Source organism: Helianthus annuus, chromosome 10, assembly GCF_002127325.2.
Source record: "Helianthus annuus cultivar XRQ/B chromosome 10, HanXRQr2.0-SUNRISE, whole genome shotgun sequence".
In the NCBI taxonomy this organism is placed as follows: domain Eukaryota; kingdom Viridiplantae; phylum Streptophyta; class Magnoliopsida; order Asterales; family Asteraceae; genus Helianthus; species Helianthus annuus.
The window spans coordinates 147,833,901-147,856,686 of NC_035442.2; the positions used below are offsets into that span (position 1 = coordinate 147,833,901).

General features: G+C 34.6%; 1 protein-coding gene across 1 annotated transcript; it reads left to right on the plus strand.

Annotated features, from left to right (window-relative positions):
• The first annotated feature begins 5,548 nt into the window (after window positions 1-5,548).
• Window positions 5,549-5,878, plus strand: LOC110882843. The gene has a single exon (XM_022130758.1). It carries the CDS (start codon window positions 5,549-5,551, stop codon window positions 5,876-5,878), a length of 330 nt encoding a protein of 109 aa, XP_021986450.1.
• The last annotated feature ends 16,908 nt before the right edge of the window (window positions 5,879-22,786 follow it).

Below are 22,786 nucleotides of genomic sequence, written 5' to 3' on the forward strand. Positions count from 1 at the left end.
GGAGATGGTGATAATAGTTTAGATTTATAATTTTTAGATTTAAAATTTTTTTGTATTAAATGAATGTTTTGCCCTCACATAGGTTGCACATGATCTCAGTTAACTAAAAGTTTTAACCAAGTTAAGGTTAAAGGACCTAAGATGTAACAGGTTTTGTAATTAAAGGATTGTGAGTGTAATTATTAAAGTTAAAGATCATCCATTGAAAACTGCTACAAACATAAAGGACGAAAAGTGTAATTTACCCTTAAGTAAACAATAATTTCGCAAGAATAGAACATCAAACAGATGAATATTCACAAAAATTTCGAATTCTAACCTTCAGATCTGAGATCAAACCGTCGTTCATTGAGCACATAAACACCAAATTGACATAATGATCGGAAGCACCAAATCTGAAAAATGTTCCCCGGGGAGTCAAATCTTTCTTCTCTTACCTGTGCCGGAGATCGTAACGTCTTCATCTCTACTCCGATGAACGGTTCCACGTGGAATCAAAACCTCGATGGTAACTGGAATTTAAATCTCAATTTCTTCCTTTCGTTCTAATCCGCTAGTACCTGTTTCTTCAGTCATAGATCGTTAAAACGTAAAACAAAATACCAAAATATTACGCAATGAGAAAGATTCAGAAAACCACAACCTGCCGAAACTATTCCCTGGCTAAGCCATCATTTATAGCGGTAGAGGATGACGGAGATATGGGGAAACACTGTCCGACACTGTCGTCTTTTGGCAGGTTATGCGGCCATCGATTTAGGGTTAAATGAGCTTTTGATTTCTAGTGAATCAGAGAGAGCGAAGACGGAAATCAATAAAGCATCAATGTTGAAATGATCATCGGTCGAAGGTTTGAGGGTTCTTTTAGAATTCCCTGTGAAATCCTAATATTAACCCTTTAATGTCTTAAAAGTTTGGAGAACTTGTAAAATTACCCCCTCTCAAATGGCTTTAACCATCTTGTACATGCTGCTTTAGAATTGATATGCGTGGCAAAATTATCATCTTGTACGTTAGATTTGCTTTATATAGTACTAGGGTGTTCATGAGTCGAGCTGAACCGGGGTAAGTTTGGGTTTAGCTTGATTATAAACCGAGCTGGTTCGGTTTAGATTTGAAACCGAATTGAAAATCTAAGCGTTGGCGAACACTCAATAACGCCTTCATAATAGTACCCATTATATGGTGTGGGGAGCTATTGATAGAAGAAATAGATGAGGTGAAGGGCAATCATACGGCCTATACCTTATGGCCTAAGGTATTTTTTATTATTCCTTTTTTCTAATAATAGGATTCAAACGTTGCGTCAAAACCGTCCTTTAAAGAAGCCAAACTCCTGCGAGGCATCATCCAGCCCACAAATCCTACCAACTTCTCAACTTCCATGTGGCTTTCTCGCATTTCTACAAAAGAAAATAGTTTTAAAATTACACGTAAAGGAATTAAATTCAGTAAGAAACAAATAGTTTTTTCTTTCATATATATATATATATATACACTAGGTTATAACCCCGTGTATTACACGGGTTAAGTAAATAAAAAATCAAATAGTTAATAACGAAGATTTAACAATTATAAAACGATATTTTTAAGACGATTTTCTGACATCCAAACAAAAGTTGTGTCATGTATGATCCAAACTTGTGATATTTGTCAAGTTTATAAATATGAAAGCATTAGAACCTAGAAGGCAAACTGTATCATCGACTTTCTCACGAGTTTTAACAGTCATGTGAACATACATTTAATAACTCAAATTTTATTTAAATAATAGTGATCTTAATTTATTAGTTCTTAAAAATGTTGAAATAGTAAATTACGATTTTGGCCCCTGTGGTTATATCACTTTTACCCTTTTAGCCAAAAAAGAAATTTTTAACATCTGAGCCTCCAACGTCTTTTTTTCTAACCCTTTTGGCCCCTAACACTAACCCTATCCAGTAAATGTTAGGGGCCAAATGGGTTAGCAAAAAGACGTTAGGGGCCAAAAGAGTTAGAAAAAAGACGTTGGGGGCTCAGATGTTAAAAAATTCTTTTTTGGGCTAAAAAAGTAAAAGTGATATAACCACATGGGCCAAAATCGTAATTTACTCTCATCTAAATCTAAATTATATAATAATTATCTACAATTAAGGAATTAAGATATAATTTCTAATCTAGTAATTAATATAAATAAATAAATAATAAGATAATTTATGAAACTTTTGTCCGTAATTTCTTAAATGTTTGAAACATATTAAATACTTTAATGATGGTCTAGAATAATGACAAGTGTCCCTCCATGGTTTCTTTTATTATATAGTATATATATATATATATATATATATATATATATATATATATATAGGGACCGCTAAAATGAAAATCATCTCCAGTTGTAAAAATTACGAGAACCACTTTCTGGCCATTAGATCAAGATGATGGATGGATGAGATTATGTTTTTAATATTTTATTCTTAAAGGGTATATATAAGTAAAATTGTCTTTTTTGTCTTTTTATATATATTAATTTTCAATTACCTTTTTTTGTCCTATTCATTAATTACTTTTTTGACTTAATTATTTTTTATTTATAAACAGATTTTTTTTGTTAAAACAATTTTTTGAAATCAAATTTTTATTATAATTTTTTTTAAGATTTGTTTAAAAAAACGTTTTGAAGAGCCGCTTTTTTTTTACGCCCGGCTTTTTCAGGCGTCGTTTTTCTAAACGCGCCGTCATTTACGTTAAAAGCTTTACGTTTTGCGTTACGCGCCGTCATTTGCGTTAAAAAATTTACGTTTTCCGTTTTACATTAAAAATTACGTTTTCCGTTTTTTCGCCCGACTTTTTCACGCATCGTTTTTTAACGGAGTCGTTTTTTAACGCGCCGTTTTTACGCCGGGCTTTTTGCAAGCGTCGTTTTTTTAATGCGCCGTTTTTACGCCGTGCTTTTTCAAGCGGCTTTTTTTTAAAAGCACCGTTTTTTACATCCCGTTTTAACGAGGCGTTAAACTTTTTACGTTTTACGTTAAACTTTTTACGTTTTACGAAAAACTTTTTAAAAGCACCCTTTTACGTTTTACGAAAAAAATTTTACGTTTTACGTTTCACGAAAAAAAATTTCAAGCGGCGTTTTTTTAAAAGCACCGTTTTACGTTTTACGAAAAATTTTTTACGTTTTTCGTTAAACTTTTTACGTTTTACGTAAAACTTTTTACATTTTACGTTTTTTCGTTTTTCGTTTTACATTTTTACGTTAAAAAGGTTTACGTTTTTACGTTTTTACGTTTTACGTTAAAAAAGTTTACGTTTTACGTTAAAAAGCTTACGGTTTAACATTTTTTTTTACAAAAACTTTTTTACGCAACACGAACGCACCCAGAAAACGCAAACTTTTTACGTTTTACGTTTTACGTTTTACGTTTTTACGTTAAAAAGTTTACGTTTTACGTTAAAAAATTTACGATTTAACTTTTTTTTACAAAAACTTTTTTACGCAAAAACGAACGCACCCAAAAATCGCATACTCGGGAGGTGTCTCAGATATATCGTTATCATCATCGACTAGAGGGGAAAAAATAAAAAAACATCAATACAAAGTGTATCTCGAAAAAAAAACGGGGTTTGGCTCAGATTATCCGATAATCAAAAAGGCTGCAAAGTGTGGGGTTGCAGGTTCAAATAACCTACCCTCCGCCGTCCTTGCCGCGCCATCGTTATCAAAATCTACGTTTTTTTTTTTTTTTGCATCATCGCCACCCAATCGATCGTATCAAAACCCACAGATTCAAAGAACACAAATCAAATCCAGCAACAATAACAACCAAACATGCTGTACATACTCAAAATCACAAATCAAAGAAAACCCAGCAACAATAACAACCATACATGCTGTACAAACCCAAAAATCAAATCAAATGAAACCCCGGCAACAATAACAACCAAACATCAATTTACAAGTTCTAACATATCAAACAAACATCATAGCCCCAGATGGAACATCAAACCACACAAAGATCCAGAAATCAAACAAGATTAAAAAAAATCAAACCAAAACTCAAACCTGCAACCGGCTTCCCCGGCTCAGCCGCCAACAGTGCGGCAACGGCATCCTTCGGAGATGGCGACCGAGAAGGCGTCTTATGGATCCGAACAAACATCATCACCGCCGTACTTGTGGCCACCGCCGATGTTGCTGCTCCGCCGCCGCCAATGTTGCTGCTCCGCCGCCGCCGATGTTCCTGCTCCGCCGGACTTGTGACCGGAAAAGGAAGGTGTACATAGGGGGAGGGGGCCAGAGAAGGAGGGTGTGTTGTGGTTGTTTTGAGTTTTGCAAGACGGGTTGGGGTGAGAGATTAGTCATCCTGAGTCATCTTCAAATACTCAATTTGGGTTTTTTCCCTAAAGAGAGAGAAAGATGAGAGACTAAGAAGACAGAGAAACGGTGAGATATTATGAAGAGAGAGAAAGGGTGAGACATTTTATAAGGTCTGGTTGCATTAAATGTGGAGAGAGATGGGGATTTGACATTTGAGGTAAAAGACCAAAATACCCTTTAGGTTGGCACATTCTGATTGGTTGAGAGTGGTTCTCACGGTTCTTACAACTGAGAGTGGTTCTTATTTTAACGGCCCCCTATATATATATATATATATATATATATATAGTGGAGGGTTCAAATGAGAAGAAATTTCTTGTAAGAATAAAAAAGAATAAATTTCAACCAATAAGAACCCTTCATTTTACTTCATTTAATTTTTGCATTTAATATTAGTGTAAGGGTATATTGGTAAACTTAAATAGATCATTAATTGGTAGTCTTTCTTTTTAATAACTAACTACATTAAATTTGTTACTTATTTTTAAAAAAATATATTTTTTCAAAAAACAAAAGAAAATTAATTTAAAGTGTAGGATGAATTACGAAATGTGTATGATGAATTACGAGGTGTGTAGGATAAATTTAATATGTGTAGGATAAATTTCAAAGCGTGTAGGATAAATTTTGATGCGTGTAGGCAAAAAATATAGTGTGAAGGATGATAGTCTTCATGACTAATTAATTAGTCAAAAAACAAATCATAAATGAGAGGAGAAAAAACTATTTAATGTTTTACAATTGTACCCTTTGTTCTTTTCTTCTCAAATTAATTTTCTTCTCAAATGAACCTTCCCCTATATATATATATATATATATATATAGAGAGAGAGTAAACTGCCATTTTGGTCCCTGTGGTTTGGCCAGTTTTGCCATTTTAGTCCAAATCCCAAACTTATTACATCTGGGTCCCTGTGGTTTGCATTTTGTTGCCATTTTAGTCCAAAACTCAAAATCCCTCATTTTTTACTGATTCACTGACCCTTTTTTGTCCTGTTGTGGAGGGGTAGTTTGGGCATTAAATTTTCATTAAATGAATTTATCTATTAAAAAAAACACACAATATAAAAACCCCTTTATTATCTCAAACAATCAATTCATCATCTTCATCGTTCCTATCAAAACCCTAACCTAACCAGAGATCAAACCCCAGAAAAACCCTAATCCATAAGAGATCGAAGAACGACAATGGTGGTTTGCACTTGTGGAGCCTCAACGTCACTGAGAACCTCATGGACAACACAAAACCCAGGTCGTCGTTTTCACCGGTGCAACAAACAATCAAGCTGTGGATTCGTTGCTTGGGCTGAGCCACCGAAGATTGAGAATCCGGCTGTGATGATTCCTGCATTGTTGGACACCATCAAACGGCATGAAGAGAATGCAAGACAGATGTTTGCTCAGAACATGAAGCTTGAAGAAGAAGCTAAAAAAATGGCACAGGAGAAGAAGATGCTTAAAGTTATCTTAGGTTTCAGTTTTTTGTTGTTCATGTTTTACTATCTTAAGTCTGGTTAGGGTTTGAGCTGTGTTTGGATTTTGTAACTTTGGTCTGTAGTATCGACCTGCTAATATGGTTGGGGCTTTTTGTATGATGGATTTTGTAATGCCAATCTTAGGGCTTTTTGTAATGAACTCTGAATTATATTATCTAATGTGCAGTTTTGTGCATCTAATATGTTATGATGGATTTTGTAATGCCAATGTTGGGGCTTTTTGTAATGAATTACCAAACGTGCAGTTTTCCAAATGTGCCGAAATGTGCCGACATGTGCGTCTAATTTCTTTTGACACTATGTGCAGTTTACCAAATATCCAATTTACCAAATGTGCACCAAACGAACAGTTTTACAAATGTGCAGTTACCAAAATGTGTGCAGTCTACCAAATATCCAATTTACCAAATGTGCTGAAATGTGCCGACATGTGCGTCTAATTTCTTATGACACTATGTGCAGTTTACCAAGTATCCAATTTACCAAATGTGCACCAAACGAACAGTTTTACAAATGTGCAGTTACCAAAATGTGTGCAGTCTACCAAATATCCAATTTACCAAATGTGCACCAAACGAGCAGTTTTACAAATGTGCAGTTACCAAAATGTGTGCAGCAAATCTGCACCATACTTGCAGCCAATCTGCAACAAATGTGCAGCAAATCTGCACCATATTTGCAGCCAATCTGCAACAAATGTGCAGCAAATCTGCACCATATTTGCAGCCAATCTGCAACAAATGTGCAGCAAATCTGCACCATATTTGCAGCCAATCTGCAACAAATTTGCAGCAAATGTGCATGCAATTTGCACCAAATGTGCAGCCAAACAGATCTGCAAATATGCAACATTTAACCTAAGAATTGTGCACCAAAATACCAAATATGCATCATTTAGTTTACCAAAATAGATCTGCAAAGTGCAGTCTTTAACATTACATAAACAGTTTCATGATCTAACATACCAAACATACATAAACAGTTTCATGAACATAATGTACCAAAACATAAGCACCATACAACCATTAAAACTAAAAGTTAAGCAGTTTGACATGATCTAATGTACTAAAACAGTTTGTTGCAAACTGTAAACATCACAGTTTGAAACAAACTGCAAAAATGTCAACTGTAGTCAACTGTAGTCCATCTAAGCTTGTGCCCCTTCCTGACCTTGTCCCCCTGGCTGTGCTTGTGCCCCTTTCCCTTTACAAGTTCTTTTGTTATGCCCAACACCCTTGCAGATTTTACATGTCACTGAGCCTCCCTTCCTTGGCAACTTACCAGTTGCAGGGATGATGTTGCTGACATTGAAAACAGATTCTGCAACTTTAGCCTTCTTTTTTTCCTTTGAAGCTGCAACTTTAGCCTCTGCAATCTCCTGTGCAGACTTCTTTCGTTTCTTTTTTGGTCTCCCAATCTGGACATGATACTTTGGAGGGATCAAAGTGGTTGGGCATGCAGATTTAGGCCACAAATCACTGCAATTTACTGGTTCTACATTATGCTTGTAAACCTCAACCCAAGACTCAACCCAATACACTGGATGTACCCATTTTTCAAGAACTCCATCACCTTTACCATGCAATCCCATGTTCCAGATACATGCCACTGCATGTCTACATGGGATGCCTGTTAGATCCCATCTCCTACAAGAGCATGTTCTTTCATCTAATACCACAACTCTCTGGTCTTGGTGGTCATTGAAGTGTGTGCTAACCTGAAACTTTGTTCCTCCACTCCAGATTACAGTGTATTCTGCAGCCTCAGTCTTTGCAGTTTGAAGCACAGCAGTAGCAGCTGGTGTTAATGGGCCTTTGCACTTGCCAATCTTGTTATTCACCACAACAATCTTCTTCATAAGGTACTCCCTGATATACTCAAGGCAGGTTATTATAGGCTTGTCCCTACCTTGTATCAATTGCCTATTGAACACCTCACAGATGTTATTCAGCAACTGTTGATGCAGATGCACAGCTCCACAACAGGTTTTTGTATTCATCACCACCCCATTTTGATTTCATATTTTCATGTATATGTCTCAGGCAATATCTGTGCTCTGAGCTTGGAAACACTTTTAGTATAGCAGGTATCAATCCCTAGCATCATAGTTACAAAATGGGTTAGTATTGTAATAAGAAACTGCAAAACTAACAAGTATATCATTGAACAATAGTTACAAAATGGGTTACCTTTTGCCTGTCAGTTATGAAGGTGAAATTACTGTTATGTTCCAGTTCAAGATCATCACCTAAACACTCAAGAAACCATGACCAACTTGCAGTTGTTTCAGCCTCCACCACTGCATAGGCAACAGGATAAATCCCATTGTTGCCATCCACTCCTACTGCTGTGAGAATCTGGCCAGGGAATGGCCCTTTCAAAAAACAGCCATCAAGCCCTAGTATAGGTCTCCCTATCAATTTAAATCCAGCCTTTAATGCACCTAAGCAAACATATATCCTCCTGAATTGCCTTGTTGGACTGCTAGGATTTCCACAAGGTTCAACATCTATCTTAACTGTGCTTCCAGGATTAGATCTGAGAAGCTCCTCACAATAGTTCCTAAGATTCTCATACTGAGCCCTATAGTGACCCTGCACTTTCTCTGTTGCCTTCATCTTAGCCCTAAAAACTTGGTGCAAAGTCACTTCAACTTGATATTTCCTTTGAAGATCTTCCTGTAGAGCTTTAAGTGGTATCCCAGGATTGTTTTTCACAGTGTGTTGAATTTTTTTAGATAACCAGCCAACTGTGCACAGTCTAACATCTCTGGTGTTCAGACATACATGTTCTTTGTTTAGGGTTTTCACAACCCAGGAGCCTGCCTTTTTAACTTTAGAGACATAAAGCATCCAAGGGCAAGTGGGTGGTGTATTCTTTTTAGGGTTAGGCCCATCTTGTGAGGGCCCAGATGCATTTTGGGTATTTCCAGATTTGCCCTTAAATGCTGCATTTATTTCACAACTACTTAGTTTTGGAATCCCACCCATACATATCACACGGAATCTGGTGTTGTCATTCCTTGTAATATGGAGTTGTCTCCGAGTTTCAATTGCATGATTCTTGACCAACATCTTAATACTACCCTTGTCAGGAAATGACTGACCAATATAAAAGGGACATTCAACAGATGTTTTAGACTTTCTTTTGTCTTTCCTAACACTCCTACTAGCTCTTTCAAGAGCTGTGTCACCCTCTGAATCAGTTAAACTTTCAAAGCCATCTAAATCCACCTGATCATCATCCTCATCTACATCAACTTGTTGTTCATTTTGTTCACTAATTTCAGCATCTACTTCAGCATAATACTCTTTCATATCAACACTATAATCTTCCACAATATTATCTTTATCAATGATGTAATCTGGATCTTCATCATCCTCATCCTGACCCACCTTATCCTTCCTATTCTTAGCCTTTACACTTTTCCTATGAAATGACTTAACACGTTTGCTAGGGGTGGTCTCTACACCTTCTGCCTTTTCACCCTCACCTGCACTACCTTCACAGGATCCTTCATAACTACCATCATTACTCTGCCAATCACTATCTTCATCCTGATCACTATCCTCACTGTCTTCATCCTGCTGTTCACTACCCTCAGAACTTCCCTCATCACTAAGGTCTACGTATTCAGGTTCCTTTTCAACATCCTCTTTAGAAAACCTGCTAACATGTTGAATATACACCTCTAGCACCTTGTTTTTTTCAACATAACTAATCAATCTCAATACATCCCTATCAGTGCCTAGAGGCCTTAAACCTAACATTAAATCTTCCCCTGGAACCCTAAAATGGTAAACCACAACATCGTTTTCTGAATAACCAAATGCTAACAAGATATCATTCAGCACTATGATTGAAAACATATCAGCACTCACATTATCAACGTAGTCTACCTTACCCCCAACGTATTGAAAATCATCCTCATCAGTGAAATCACCACCATGGTTCACTTTCAGTGTGAATAAATCAGGATGATTTGCTGTAGAATAAGAAAATAGCTTTTAATCAGAAACAGGGGTTTCAAATCCAGTTAATCAACTACAAATACGTACCGTATTTTACTTCTGGGTCAAAATGGACACCTTCTTTTCGAACACAGCAGCTAAAATCATCCCCATCGTCGTCCATCAGAATCGCCTTGGCAAGATTGAAGATCGTCGGTTGAAGATGATGATGAATCGCCTGAGATGAGTTGAGAATAGGGTTTGAAGACGATGATGATCTAATGCGATTAATAAGGGGTATTTATATTATGTGTTTTTTTAATAAATAAATTCATTTAATGAACATTAAATGACCAAACTACCCCTGCAGATAAAGACAAAAAAGGGGAGTTCAAACAGTCAAAAATGAGGGATTTTGAGTTTTGGACTAAAATGGCAACAAAATGCAAACCACAGGGACCCAGATGTAATAAGTTTGAGATTTGGACTAAAATGGCAAAACTGGCCAAACCACAGGGACCAAAATGGCAGTTATATATATATATATTGTTAGGTCAAGAGTTTTATGCTTTATCTTTGTTAGGTTTTATTATGTTTATTTGGATTAAATTAGTTTTGGGCTTGGGCTTAGGCCATGTGGGCCAATAGGGTAGATGCTCCTATTTATAGTCATGTTTAGGTTATTGTAGCTGAGCTCTCCTACAGTGTCACCATGTAATCCCCAAAGGAGAACCTTGTACCCGACAATCCTAGGGATTGTGTGCAAGGTTCTCGAAGATCGTACCAGACGGTTCGTTGAAACCGTGTGCGATCTAAGCAGCAACACTAAGATTCGTAATGAAAAATTTCTTTTTGTTCTTGTCGGGTTGATCTTACTTTCCGCATTCGATCGAACCGTTGAGTGATGTCACGGGTTTTTCGGGACCTACAAGTGGTATCAGAGCCACGGTGGCTCGGTTTTGATATCGCTCAAAGAAGAACAGGAAGAAGCGTTGCATAGTGTCGGGGGATGTGTGTCCGTTAACAAAGAGATCTTCGGTTCGTAAGAATCTGATGTTCATTCACAGATTTGAAGAAATTCAAGATCTGGTTTTATTATTGTCGGAGAACAAGAAACGGTGTTGTTGGAGTATGTGTTCGTCAAAGAGGTTGTTCGGTAGTGGTGATGGAACAGTGACGGTGGTCAGAGGTGGTTATCGGAGAAGTCGTCGGAAAGGATGAAAGTTACAGTGATGACGGACGAGAAGATGAACAGAAGTTGGTGACGGTGATTGGCAGCGAAAATGATGTGTTGTGGAGATGGGTTTGCTCGATATCGACAGAGGACGTCGGAGAAGAAAAGGTTTTTTTAGCCGGAAGTGGAAAACGGTGATGGCAGAAGGTTGTTGATTTCATGGTGCTGACGTCACAGGGAACATTCCTTTGACGGCTGTCATAGGATATCACATCATGGAATTCAAAAAAAAAAACCCTAATAATTCTCAGCCATTGGATGAGAATGTTGATCAAAGGGCCAGAGAAAAGATAGCATGTGGGGCAAATGTGGGATCCGATGGAAGCTTCTAAAAAGGTTGATCATTTGTTTTTAAGCAGGAGCCCAGGTACGAAATATTTAAGCCCAACAAATGATTTTAACTACAACAAAGCTGAAATGATAATATTGGGCCTGCCATGATGCCGGATGTTCAAGCCAAGGCCCTAAGGAATGTGACATTCGCTGATATTACGAAGCAGGGGGTAAATGAATATTATATAATTAAGTTGGGGCTGTATCATGAGGAACACATTTCATATATTGATAGGAGCCCAGGATCGTATGACTTGAATACCAGACGGATCACTTTGAATCCGTGTGTTCTCGTCAGTAAGTCAATACATTTGCATCCGAGATAACACGTCTGATCAGACATCGTTCACATTTTCATTCGAGACCATCAGAAATCATCCGTGATTATCCGAGACGCACTTCAACTTATCCGAGACCTGATCCGAGCTACATCATTTTTATCCGACATCGTCCGACATCCAAGATACTCGTGTCTCATCCGCAATCGTCTAAACCGTAATAAAGAGAGCATAAAACTAGGGGGAGATTGTTAGGTCAAGAGTTTTATGCTTTATCTTTGTTAGGTTTTATTATGTTTATTTGGATTAAATTAGTTTTGGGCTTGGGCTTAGGCCATGTGGGCCAATAGGGTAGATGCTCCTATTTATAGTCATGTTTAGGTTATTGTAGCTGAGCTCTCCTACAGTGTCACCATGTAATCCCCAAAGGAGAACCTTGTACCCGACAATCCTAGGGATTGTGTGCAAGGTTCTCGAAGATCGTACCAGACGGTTCGTTGAAACCGTGTGCGATCTAAGCAGCAACACTAAGATTCGTAATGAAAAATTTCTTTTTGTTCTTGTCGGGTTGATCTTACTTTCCGCATTCGATCGAACCGTTGAGTGATGTCACGGGTTTTTCGGGACCTACATATATATATATATATATAGGGGACCGCTAGAATGAGAACCACCTCGAGTTGTAAGAACCGCGAGAACCACACCGTACGGGGCGAGGTGGACCAATTTTTTTTTCAAAAACGTAGATGCATGTATTATAAACACATTCGTAAAAAAAAAATTTTAAAAAATGTCGTGCGTGTAGTTTTTTACACCACAAGTTTGTGGTTTACGAGTCCCGTAAATTTATGGAACTCGTAAACCACAAACTTGTGGTGTAAAAAACTACACCCACGGCATTTAAAAAAAAAAAAATTTACGAATGTGTTTATAATACATGCATCTACGTTTTTGAAAAAAAAATTGGTCCACCTCGCCCCGGATCAAGTAGTTCTCGCGGTTCTTACAACTCGAGGTGGTTCTCATTCTAGCGGCCCCCTATATATATATATATATATATAGTAGGAAAGCTCACGCGTTACAGCGGGTATCCCGACTGATATCATATTCATTTATGATATGTATTATAAATGTTGACTTTTAAGCATGAAGTTTGTTGGTTACAAAACCTAACATGTCACTCTTATCTTACAAAACGGAACATGTGAGTTATGATAAATTAACTTGAAATGCGTAACAATGGTTGGATAAAAGAACAAATATAGCATATCACCTAAGACCGAATAAAATTAACTGGAAATCAGTATCATAAATGAAACCTAAAGTTAAGGTGTAATCGTTGTTGGCCTGCAGTTTGCATGGTTTGTTTCACCTGGTTTATCTTTAAAGTATTGTGGTAGTATCATCAATATATCAATTCATGAATTGCATAATTGACATAAAAACCAAAAATACAATAGTTGGTAAACGAGATAATGGAAATGGAAATCATTACCAAATTGGACCTCATGTTTCTTTTTTCATTTAGTTATTTGTTTGTTTTTTACTACTTTAGTAGTAGGCTTGTTTATTTATTTATTTTTTTTTTATATGGAATTCTCAGTTTGTTTGTATAAAAAAGTGATCATTTGATTTCTGGCCAAATGGCCCAAAAATGTACTAAAAAGAACCATTTCAAACTGAATTGATTCATATGACGGTGTGTTTCTTTTTTATATATATAAAAAACTTTCATCAAAGTGGTTATAACGATTTATTTGATTCTCAATGATAGCCATTAAGCAAGATCGGTTACGACACTTGATAAAATAAAACAGATTATTTAAGTTACACTGCATTCAACAAAAAGAGATAATTCCAATTATATGTTTATTTATTGATTTATTTGAGTTTTCAACTCCACGAGTAGTTTGGTTTTGATCATTTGTTATATAAATATATGTTTGAAATATTATTAATTTTATACACTTATTTGATAATCATAAAATATTGATAAGTAGTATTGATGAAAATTTTATACATTTATTTTAATTATAGGTTACAAAGGTGTTGAAATAACTAAAATGCCCCTAAAGTGTCTTAATTTTTTAGGAAAGGCGCAAGCTTACCCCCTCTAAAATAGTTTGGCTCTCTTGTATATGTTGCTTCAAATGTGTACACAATGTAAAATTACCAAAAGGGTAAAAATCCTAGTTTTCTTAATAAGGTAGTATAGATTATTTATATTTATATATACTATTAAATCATGAAAATCCTAAAGGTTGCATATCTAAACTTTAATTTAATCAATTAATTCCTTTAATTATTATAAAAATTTTATTTAATTACTTAATTTAATTCAATTAATGGAAGACATAAGTGGGCATGGATTCCATGGATAAAATGTCTAGATTGCTCTCAAAGTGTCTTAAAACTTTGGACAATGTCCAAGTTTCCCCCTCTAAAATGGCTTGCTTCATTTGTACATGATACTTTAAAATTTGTACATATGGCAAAATTACGAAAAGGATAGAAAACTCAGTTCTCTTAATATGGTAATAATAGATAATAGATTATAGATTATAGATTAATATATGTTAAATATATATTATTTGGTTTAACGATCATATTCTTTTTATGTTAAATATATATTTATAAGATAAATAACTTTATTTTTTTGTCAATTAATCATAGAACTAAAATAGAGAGGTTGCTATGTAAATATATAAGAATTAGAAAACTTGTGTAGATAAACGTGACTATGTGTAAAAGCTTTACCTTATTGGGTTTCAACCGTAGTCACCAGAAATTAATAGCTTTTCAGGTATATGTGAATTAAAAGCTTTGCAGGCAAATAAGAAAAAAAAAACTTACGAGAGAGAAGGGTTCGTTAGCTGGAGGAACTGATAAGGAGCATACCACAAACGATGTTAGGTTCTTTCATAACCGTAGGAACCCGTGCAGAAAACAATGGTAATAGGAACGGTGCTTGGTAACTTGATTGTCTACTGTGGTGTCGCAATGATCTTCAACGTTAATAGGGCGATGGCGGCTCAAGAAATTAGGGTTTTGGAGAGAGCACTTTCGTGCTGATAACGTATTGTGAAACTAGCCTAATAGTAACCAATAAAAGGAGAAAGAAAAGAATAATGGAGGGAGAAATGATTTAATACTTCATTGATTGAGGTATATATTACAAGAGGTACAAAAGACTATACATAATAGAGGAAAATTTGTGGAACAAGCCTAATCTATTTTAGGTGTTGATAACCACATTAATAATAAATATTTCATAACAGTTTTTAAAATCATTTGTTTTTTTAACCTTTTTTGAACAGTCTATTGTTTTTAAAATTATTCATTTTTAAACCGCTTGTTTATGAAAATCGTTTTTAAAATCATTTTTAAACCGCCTATTGTAAGGGACGGAGTGTTGGGCCATCAAGAAGACATAAGCACATAAAATGGAGGTAGCTGAAATGTGGATGCTGAGGTGGATGTGTGGCCACACAAGGTTAGACCAAATAAGAAATGAGGTATTTAGGGATAGCTTAGGAGTTGCTAGTATTTCAGATAAGATAAAAGAGGGGAGGCTGAGATGGTTTGGGATATGAGGAGAAGGCAGACGAAAATGTCTGTTAGAGTAGTGGAAACCATCATTGTGAAGGGGGCGGGGGGAGGAGTAGAGGACGACCCAAATTGATTTGGAATGAACGGATTAGACAAGATTTGCTAGAGTTGCACCTCTCTGAGAACATAGTCCATGATAGAAGGTAATGTAAGTGTAGGATCAAAGATTAATGACTTTTAGGGGAAGATATAGTTTTGCCTTAGCGTCTAGATGTTTATACATTTTAGGTGGACTTGGCGTGTGATTGTTACTTGGCATGTCTATATGTTGTATGTCAGACTATTCATGTTCCTGTTTTTACTATATTACTATTTCATCAACCCTTTTGGACTTGACATATTATACATTTTCATGTTTTTGCTATATTACTCTTTCATCACTCTTTTTTTCTATTTGCCTATTTATTTAGTTTTGTTTGTTGCTTGGTTATCTGTTTCGAGCTGGGGGTCTCTCTGAAAGCAGCCTCTCTATCCTTAAGAATGGGGGTAAGGCTTGCCTACATCCACCCTTCCCATACCCAACAAAAAGTTTTTATACTATTTGTGGGATTTACTTGGTATGGTTGTTGTTGTTGTTTATTAAAATCGTTCTTTTTAAAGTGGTTTGTCTTTTAAAGTTTTTTTAAAAAACGATCGATTTTAAACGAACGAGTGGTTTAAAAAAAACTTTAAAAGACAAACAACTTTAAAAAGAGCGATTTTAATAAACAAGTGGTTTAAAAATGAAAAAAAAATTAAAAACGATAGATGGCTTAAACAAAATGTAAAATAACAAATTATTTTTAAAACGAATTTTATAAAAATAAACGGTTAATGAAAATACATATTTATTTGTATATTAAAACATATTTTGTTAAATAATAATCGTGAAAATAATGAAATAAAAAAAAACTTGAGTAACTGCATTAATAATCTCTTAAATATTAAAAGAATTTTTTAATTATCAAAAACAGCCCCTAAGTTATATAATGACCTAATTACCCTTACACTTAACTGCAAAAAAGTAACAAAGTTAGTGTCAGGGGACAGAACCGTTATAAAATACAACCTCGGGGTCTGATATGTTAAATAATTCTTTTTTTGAGCTGAAATGGTTAAATTGGCTAAAACACAGGGGCTAAAACCTTAATTTACTCTTTTAAAAATATAGTTAATATTTCGGATATCCGAAATATCCAAAAATTTCCCATATCACTATCTGATTCCAAATTTTCGTATATCCGTGATTAGGCTATCCAAATTTTAGGATATTCGAATTTTCGGATAATTCGGATTCGGAATTTCGGATAATTCGGATTCAGATTTTTTTAACACCCCGAAGTATATACAAAACACTTTTAGTCGTGTAACTTTTGGCCTTGGGTGAAACATTTAGCTGGTAAAAAAAAAAAAAAAAAAAAAACTTTTGGCCTTTGTCATTCTGGTCATTACCTTATAAAACTTTTTTATATTTATATCATACACCAAAAATATCACTATTTTTTTATTTTCTTAAAAACAAATCTAGATAAGAGTAAATTCTTCTGTTCTGGGTTTAGAAAATAGATAAATAAATGATTATTCTATATTGTGATAATCATGTTTTATTGCAATTTGTACAAACTAATTACCTGGTTGTAAATAATTAGGTAATCACAAGAAATATTTAGTTTATAAAATTTAAAAAATTAATTGTTCAACTCCAACTCTCTAAGTCCTATAGTAATAAATTCTATTCAAGGATTTTCACTACAAGAAAAAACCCTTATAAGGACGACACCTATAGCGACAATACAGGTTCTCTCTATAGATCATCCTATAGAGACGACATGTTTCTATAGGGTTTTTGTCTCTACAACTTTAAATATTTTTCTTTTAATTTTGTTTTATTAATGATCAATATATATGAAATTAAAACAAAACTAAAAAATAAAGTTTAACTTATAGAGAACACATGTCGTCTCTAAAAAGTTTGACTTGTCAAAAATAATTTTCATTTAGGCGGCAAAAATTCCCAGCATTCCAAAGCATTCCAAATCTGATTTGAAAAAAAAAAAGTCTATAGGTGAAAAGACCTATAGAAACGACATATCGTCCCTACAGGCTTAAAAAATACTGTCCCTACAGGGTTAACTTCTTGTAGTGTTTATCGTTTTCTTTTAAATTATTATTATTATTATTATTATTATTATTATTATTATTATTATTATTATTATTATTATTATTATTATTATTATTGTGTGTGTGTATTATAGAAGGCACAGACTATTCGCATACTGGTGCTGCCTATTTGCACACATAGGGTTTGTATACTCTGCGTATAGAGCTATACACAGCATATAGGTCGCATAGAATTCAGAGCCTGCCCAGCAATCATAGGCACAAACAACTAGGGTTTATATACGCTACGTATAGAGCTATACACAACGTATATAACCCATCAGAATTTTGTTTGCTTATTTTGCTGTATTAGTGGTATAAATTCTCACCTGGTTCCAACGTTCATTTAAAATATATAAACGTTAATGTTATACCATTAATATTATATATCGTTAATTTTATTTTGAAAAACGTATATACGGTTTGAATATATTATATTGTTATCGTTTAAATTAAATTATCATATCACGTCTAGTGCGGTTCGAAAGTAATAAACGTTTAAATATCATACCGTTAATTATTTTTAAATACTCGTGTACGGTTCAAATATATTATACCATTTGAATACTATACCGTTTAAATTAAAACCGTTAAATATTTTGAAAAATCCGGGTACAGTTCGAATATATTATACCGTTTCAATACTATTCCATTTAAATTAAATTATTATACCAAGTCTCGGTGCGGTTCGAATATTATACCGTTAATTTTATTAAATTACTCGGGTACGGTTCAAATATATTCTACCGTGTTTCCATACTATACCGTTTAAGTTAGAATATTATAGCAGTTTTAAATTTTTATAACGTTAATTATTTTGAAATACCCGGGTACGGTTCGAATATATTACACTGTTTCCATACTATACCGTTTAAATTAAAATAGTACTGAATATGATATATTTGTCTAGGTTTGATATATATATATATATATATATATATATATAGGGTAAAGTTATTGTAAAAAAGCCCAAAAGTGTGAGAAAGGTAAGAAATAATTTCAGCCATTAGATCTAAATTAATTGAAAAGGGTAAACAGGTAATTTTATCATTAATTCAATTAATTAAAAACTTCCCATAACCGCCACCTTAATTATAGGAAATATATAACACCATTCAGCAAGTATATAACACCATTCAGCATTCAGCAAGTATATAACACCATTCAGTAAGTATATAACACCATTCAGCAAGTATATAACACCATTCAGCATTCAGCAAGTATATAACACCATTAAGCAAGTATATAACACCATTCATTGAGAAAACATCTGATCGAAACATATTTTTTTCTCTATATAAGTATAGCAATATGGTACTCATATTAAAGATAAAAAAACGCTCGTTATTATGGTGTATTTTTTTTTTAAAAAAAAGTTACATATAAAAAGTTATTGACGTTTAAAAAAGATGGGGGAAGTTACATGTGCATTACCTAATTTCTAGTGGGTTTAAAAGACTATATTGCCCCTAAATATTTCAAATCAGTCCAAATTAATGAAAATATTTTACAATTTGGTCCCTACTGATCTCAACCATTAGATCAAAAGATCTAATGGCTGAGATTCTTTCTTACCCTTCTCACACTTTAGGCCTTTTTTACAGGATTCTCTACCTATATATATATATATATATATATATATATATAGAAAAAGTATATCGTACATTACGGCTTAATGTATTTCCCATACAACAACGTGCGTGATTTGTTCTATAACATGCGTGATTAATGTTTTCAATATGCGTGATTATTGTGTTTCAACATGCGTGATTTTGGATTTTTGAGTTATAACGTGCGTGATTTTAAAATGAACGTGCGTAATTACTTGTCGTACGTGATGTACGTTAAGCCGTAATGTACGTTAACCTTCCTCTCTCTCTCTCTCTCTATATATATATATATATATATATATATATATATATATATATATAGTGTGAGGTTCATTGGGGAACACTAAAAAAGTGGGGAGCAGTGGGGAACCGACTCAAACAAACTCCGATTGGACTCATTCCAGTGGCGTTGGAACCGGTTCGTCGAACCCTAACTAGGATCTCTTAACCCTAAACCCTAAATCATAACCCCTAAACCCTAAATATATTAGGGTTTGGCTCTTAGGGTTTAGCTTTAGGGTTTAGGTTTAGCTTTAGGGTTTAGAGTTTAGCTTTAGGGTTTAGGGTTTAGCTTGAGGTTTAGCCTTTAGGGTTTAGCTTTTAGGGTTTATAGTTTAGATTTTACGGTTTAACATAAGTTTTAGCCTTATTTTTTAGCTTTAGGGTTTAGAGTTTAGGAGTTAGGATTTAGGGTTTAAGGTTAAGAGATCCTAGTTATGGTTCGACGAGCCGGTTCCAACGTCGCTGGAATGAGTCCAATCGGAGTTCGTTTGAGTCGGTTCCCCGTTGTTCCCCAATGAACTTTTCCCTATATATATATATATATATATAGGATAAAGATCCGTTAGGAACCACCCTTTATTGCGAGAACCGCGAGAACCAGTGTGAACACATGGCATTTTTGTAATTAAAGTGAAATTACATCTAACAGTTATGTATTTTCTCGATCTCTGGTCCTGTATTTCAAACCAGCTATGTATCTTCTCCTCGATCTGGTGCTGTATTTCAAATCGGTTACTGCAACCACCCCCATGACAACCGCCGCCGCTGCCGGCACATCCACAGCCGATCAGCGTTAACACGTCACCGCTGCAACCACTGAGACACCACGACACCACCGTCATTACAACTAATTCGACGAACCTGGTTCTGTATTTCAAATCATTATCTGCTACTACCTCCATGACAACCGCCGCCGCCGACACATCCGCCGCCGATCGGTGTTAATACATCACCACTACCACCACCGACACACCACCGCACCACCACTGTGACAACTCCTTCAATGACAATTCCGACGACGACAACTCATCCGGTAACATTCATACATCTGCTCATAGGTCACCCCTGCGATAACTAATCCGGCTCATCCTTCTACGATTACTCAGTCAAATACTTCATTTATCCGGTGATTACAACAAATTACATACTTTTTTATTGCACCCATTTTGTTACCAATTCCAGTGAACACTCAGTTTCTTCTGCTAAACACTCAATTTCCGGTGACACTACTTCAACATCGATTACTACAGCTCCCACAAATCTGGACCAACAACAATTAGAATTTATACGATACGAGACTAAAGGTAATATACATAAATAGTTTTTACTTGTTTGATGACTCTATGTTCCTATATCAGTGTTTATTTATCATTGTTCTTTGTTTGTTTTGCTAGTTTTCTACATGCTTGATTACTCTATGTTACTATATCATTTTTTATTTAATATTTTTTTATTGCTCTATGTTCATTTATCATTGTTTATTTAACATTGTTCATTTTTTTTTGGTTTATTTTCTTGATCAATACAACGATCATGCACATGTGCATTATGTTGATAACACCCATACTCGTATTTCGTAAACTTTCAGTAATAACCATCATTAACATGAACATGCACATGTGCATCACGTTAACAACACTCCATAATCATAACTAATCTTACTGTTAACCATTAATACATAGCCGTTCACATGCGCATCACATTGCCAACACCCTGTAATCGTATGTTAACCATTAACACAATCCCATGCACATGTGCATCACATCGCTACCCTATAATTATCACTGATAAACTGTTGACCCCCGATAATCATCACCGATAAACTGTTGACCATGTATACATCGTTGACTGTATAAACATTGTGTGTACACATGCCATAGATTTTATTAATTACGATGTTTATATCCTCTTCTTATTCATTTTATTTTTAGTTTATATACAGGAATAACTAAGACTGTCGCGCATTCTTCACCTAATGGCACACCATATTGGATACCTGATATTGATGCTGAATACATCCCTACTGTAAATAAAACGTTTAATCACTGGGAGGACGTTGTGATGATGTACAACACTTATGCTACAAAATCTGGATTTTCCACACGCATTGGCATATCAAAGAACAAAAAAATACTTGAACAATCCTACATTGAGCAGTCGTACACGTACACATCGTATACATATTATGTTCAAAAGAAGGACAATCAAAAAATAATTGAACTACTTATATATTGATTATCACTTGTTTTTGTTTATATTCATTGTTTAGACTTATTATTTATTTACTTAACGGTGTAATATTCACTGTTTTATTCATGACCAATTAACATAAATTACCAATATGTCCACTGTTTCAACACATGCACATGCACATGCACATGTGCATTACCCAACGCGTGCGTCACCCAACATTGAAACCGTAGCATCTAAACTTATCGATGCACTGTTTCTAATGTCATTATGTTTTAAGTACATGTACTCCATTTTCAATCCACCTATTATACATTGCAATGTATATATTATGCACATGTGCATTGCCACCATATACTATGTCAAACCGCATTATACATAAATTATGCTACACATTATCTCACATCGATAGGTACCTGGGTATTTCCAACATATATTATACCAGACACCATACAACATTGTAAACTACATATCCTATACCAAACACCATCATACATTACCACTAGGCATCATAATATATAAATATGCACATGTGCATAGGCAACATAATCATTTACGTCACAATATTAGACACTTGTGTATTTCTAACATATAATATACCAACCACCATATAACATTTGAAAAACGTTGTAAACTAAATATAATCATCCGGGAACACATCATATATAACCACTGTGCATACTAATTCACCTTATGCACATGTGCATTTCCAACATATATTATACCATATTACATTAAATTATGGAATTAACGATCATATAGCTGTCATCATCTAATAAACAAATATAAATTGTCATTAAAAAATAACTAACATATAAACCACCATACAAAAACAACCATAATTTTCAATATAACACTGTTCTATCCAGCTTTCTTTCAATAATGTTTTCCACCATCTCGTTGCCCTTATTATCCATCACATATCATCAATCACATCGTGCTTTCGTTTACTTGTCCCATTCCTTGTATTTCTTTCTCCTACCGTAACTGCACATGACATCAAAGAACATCGTTCAACATGAAAGTAACAATTGGATGCACATGTGCATATATTACCAACTTCATCATCAACTAATAACCAACCTTTTTTGGCTTTTCACTTAACACTTTTGTATTCACCTTCCTTATCATCTGGCTGGTGTGTTGCTCCTTCGTCATTCGATCTCAACACAAGTGTTATTTTCTTTGCTTTTTTCCATTTTTTTGCCTACAATAATAATTGAAACATAATATAATCATACATGCAATTTCAATTAGTATGTGCATTAAAACAACGTTTTTCATCACTGTAAACGATATGCATTT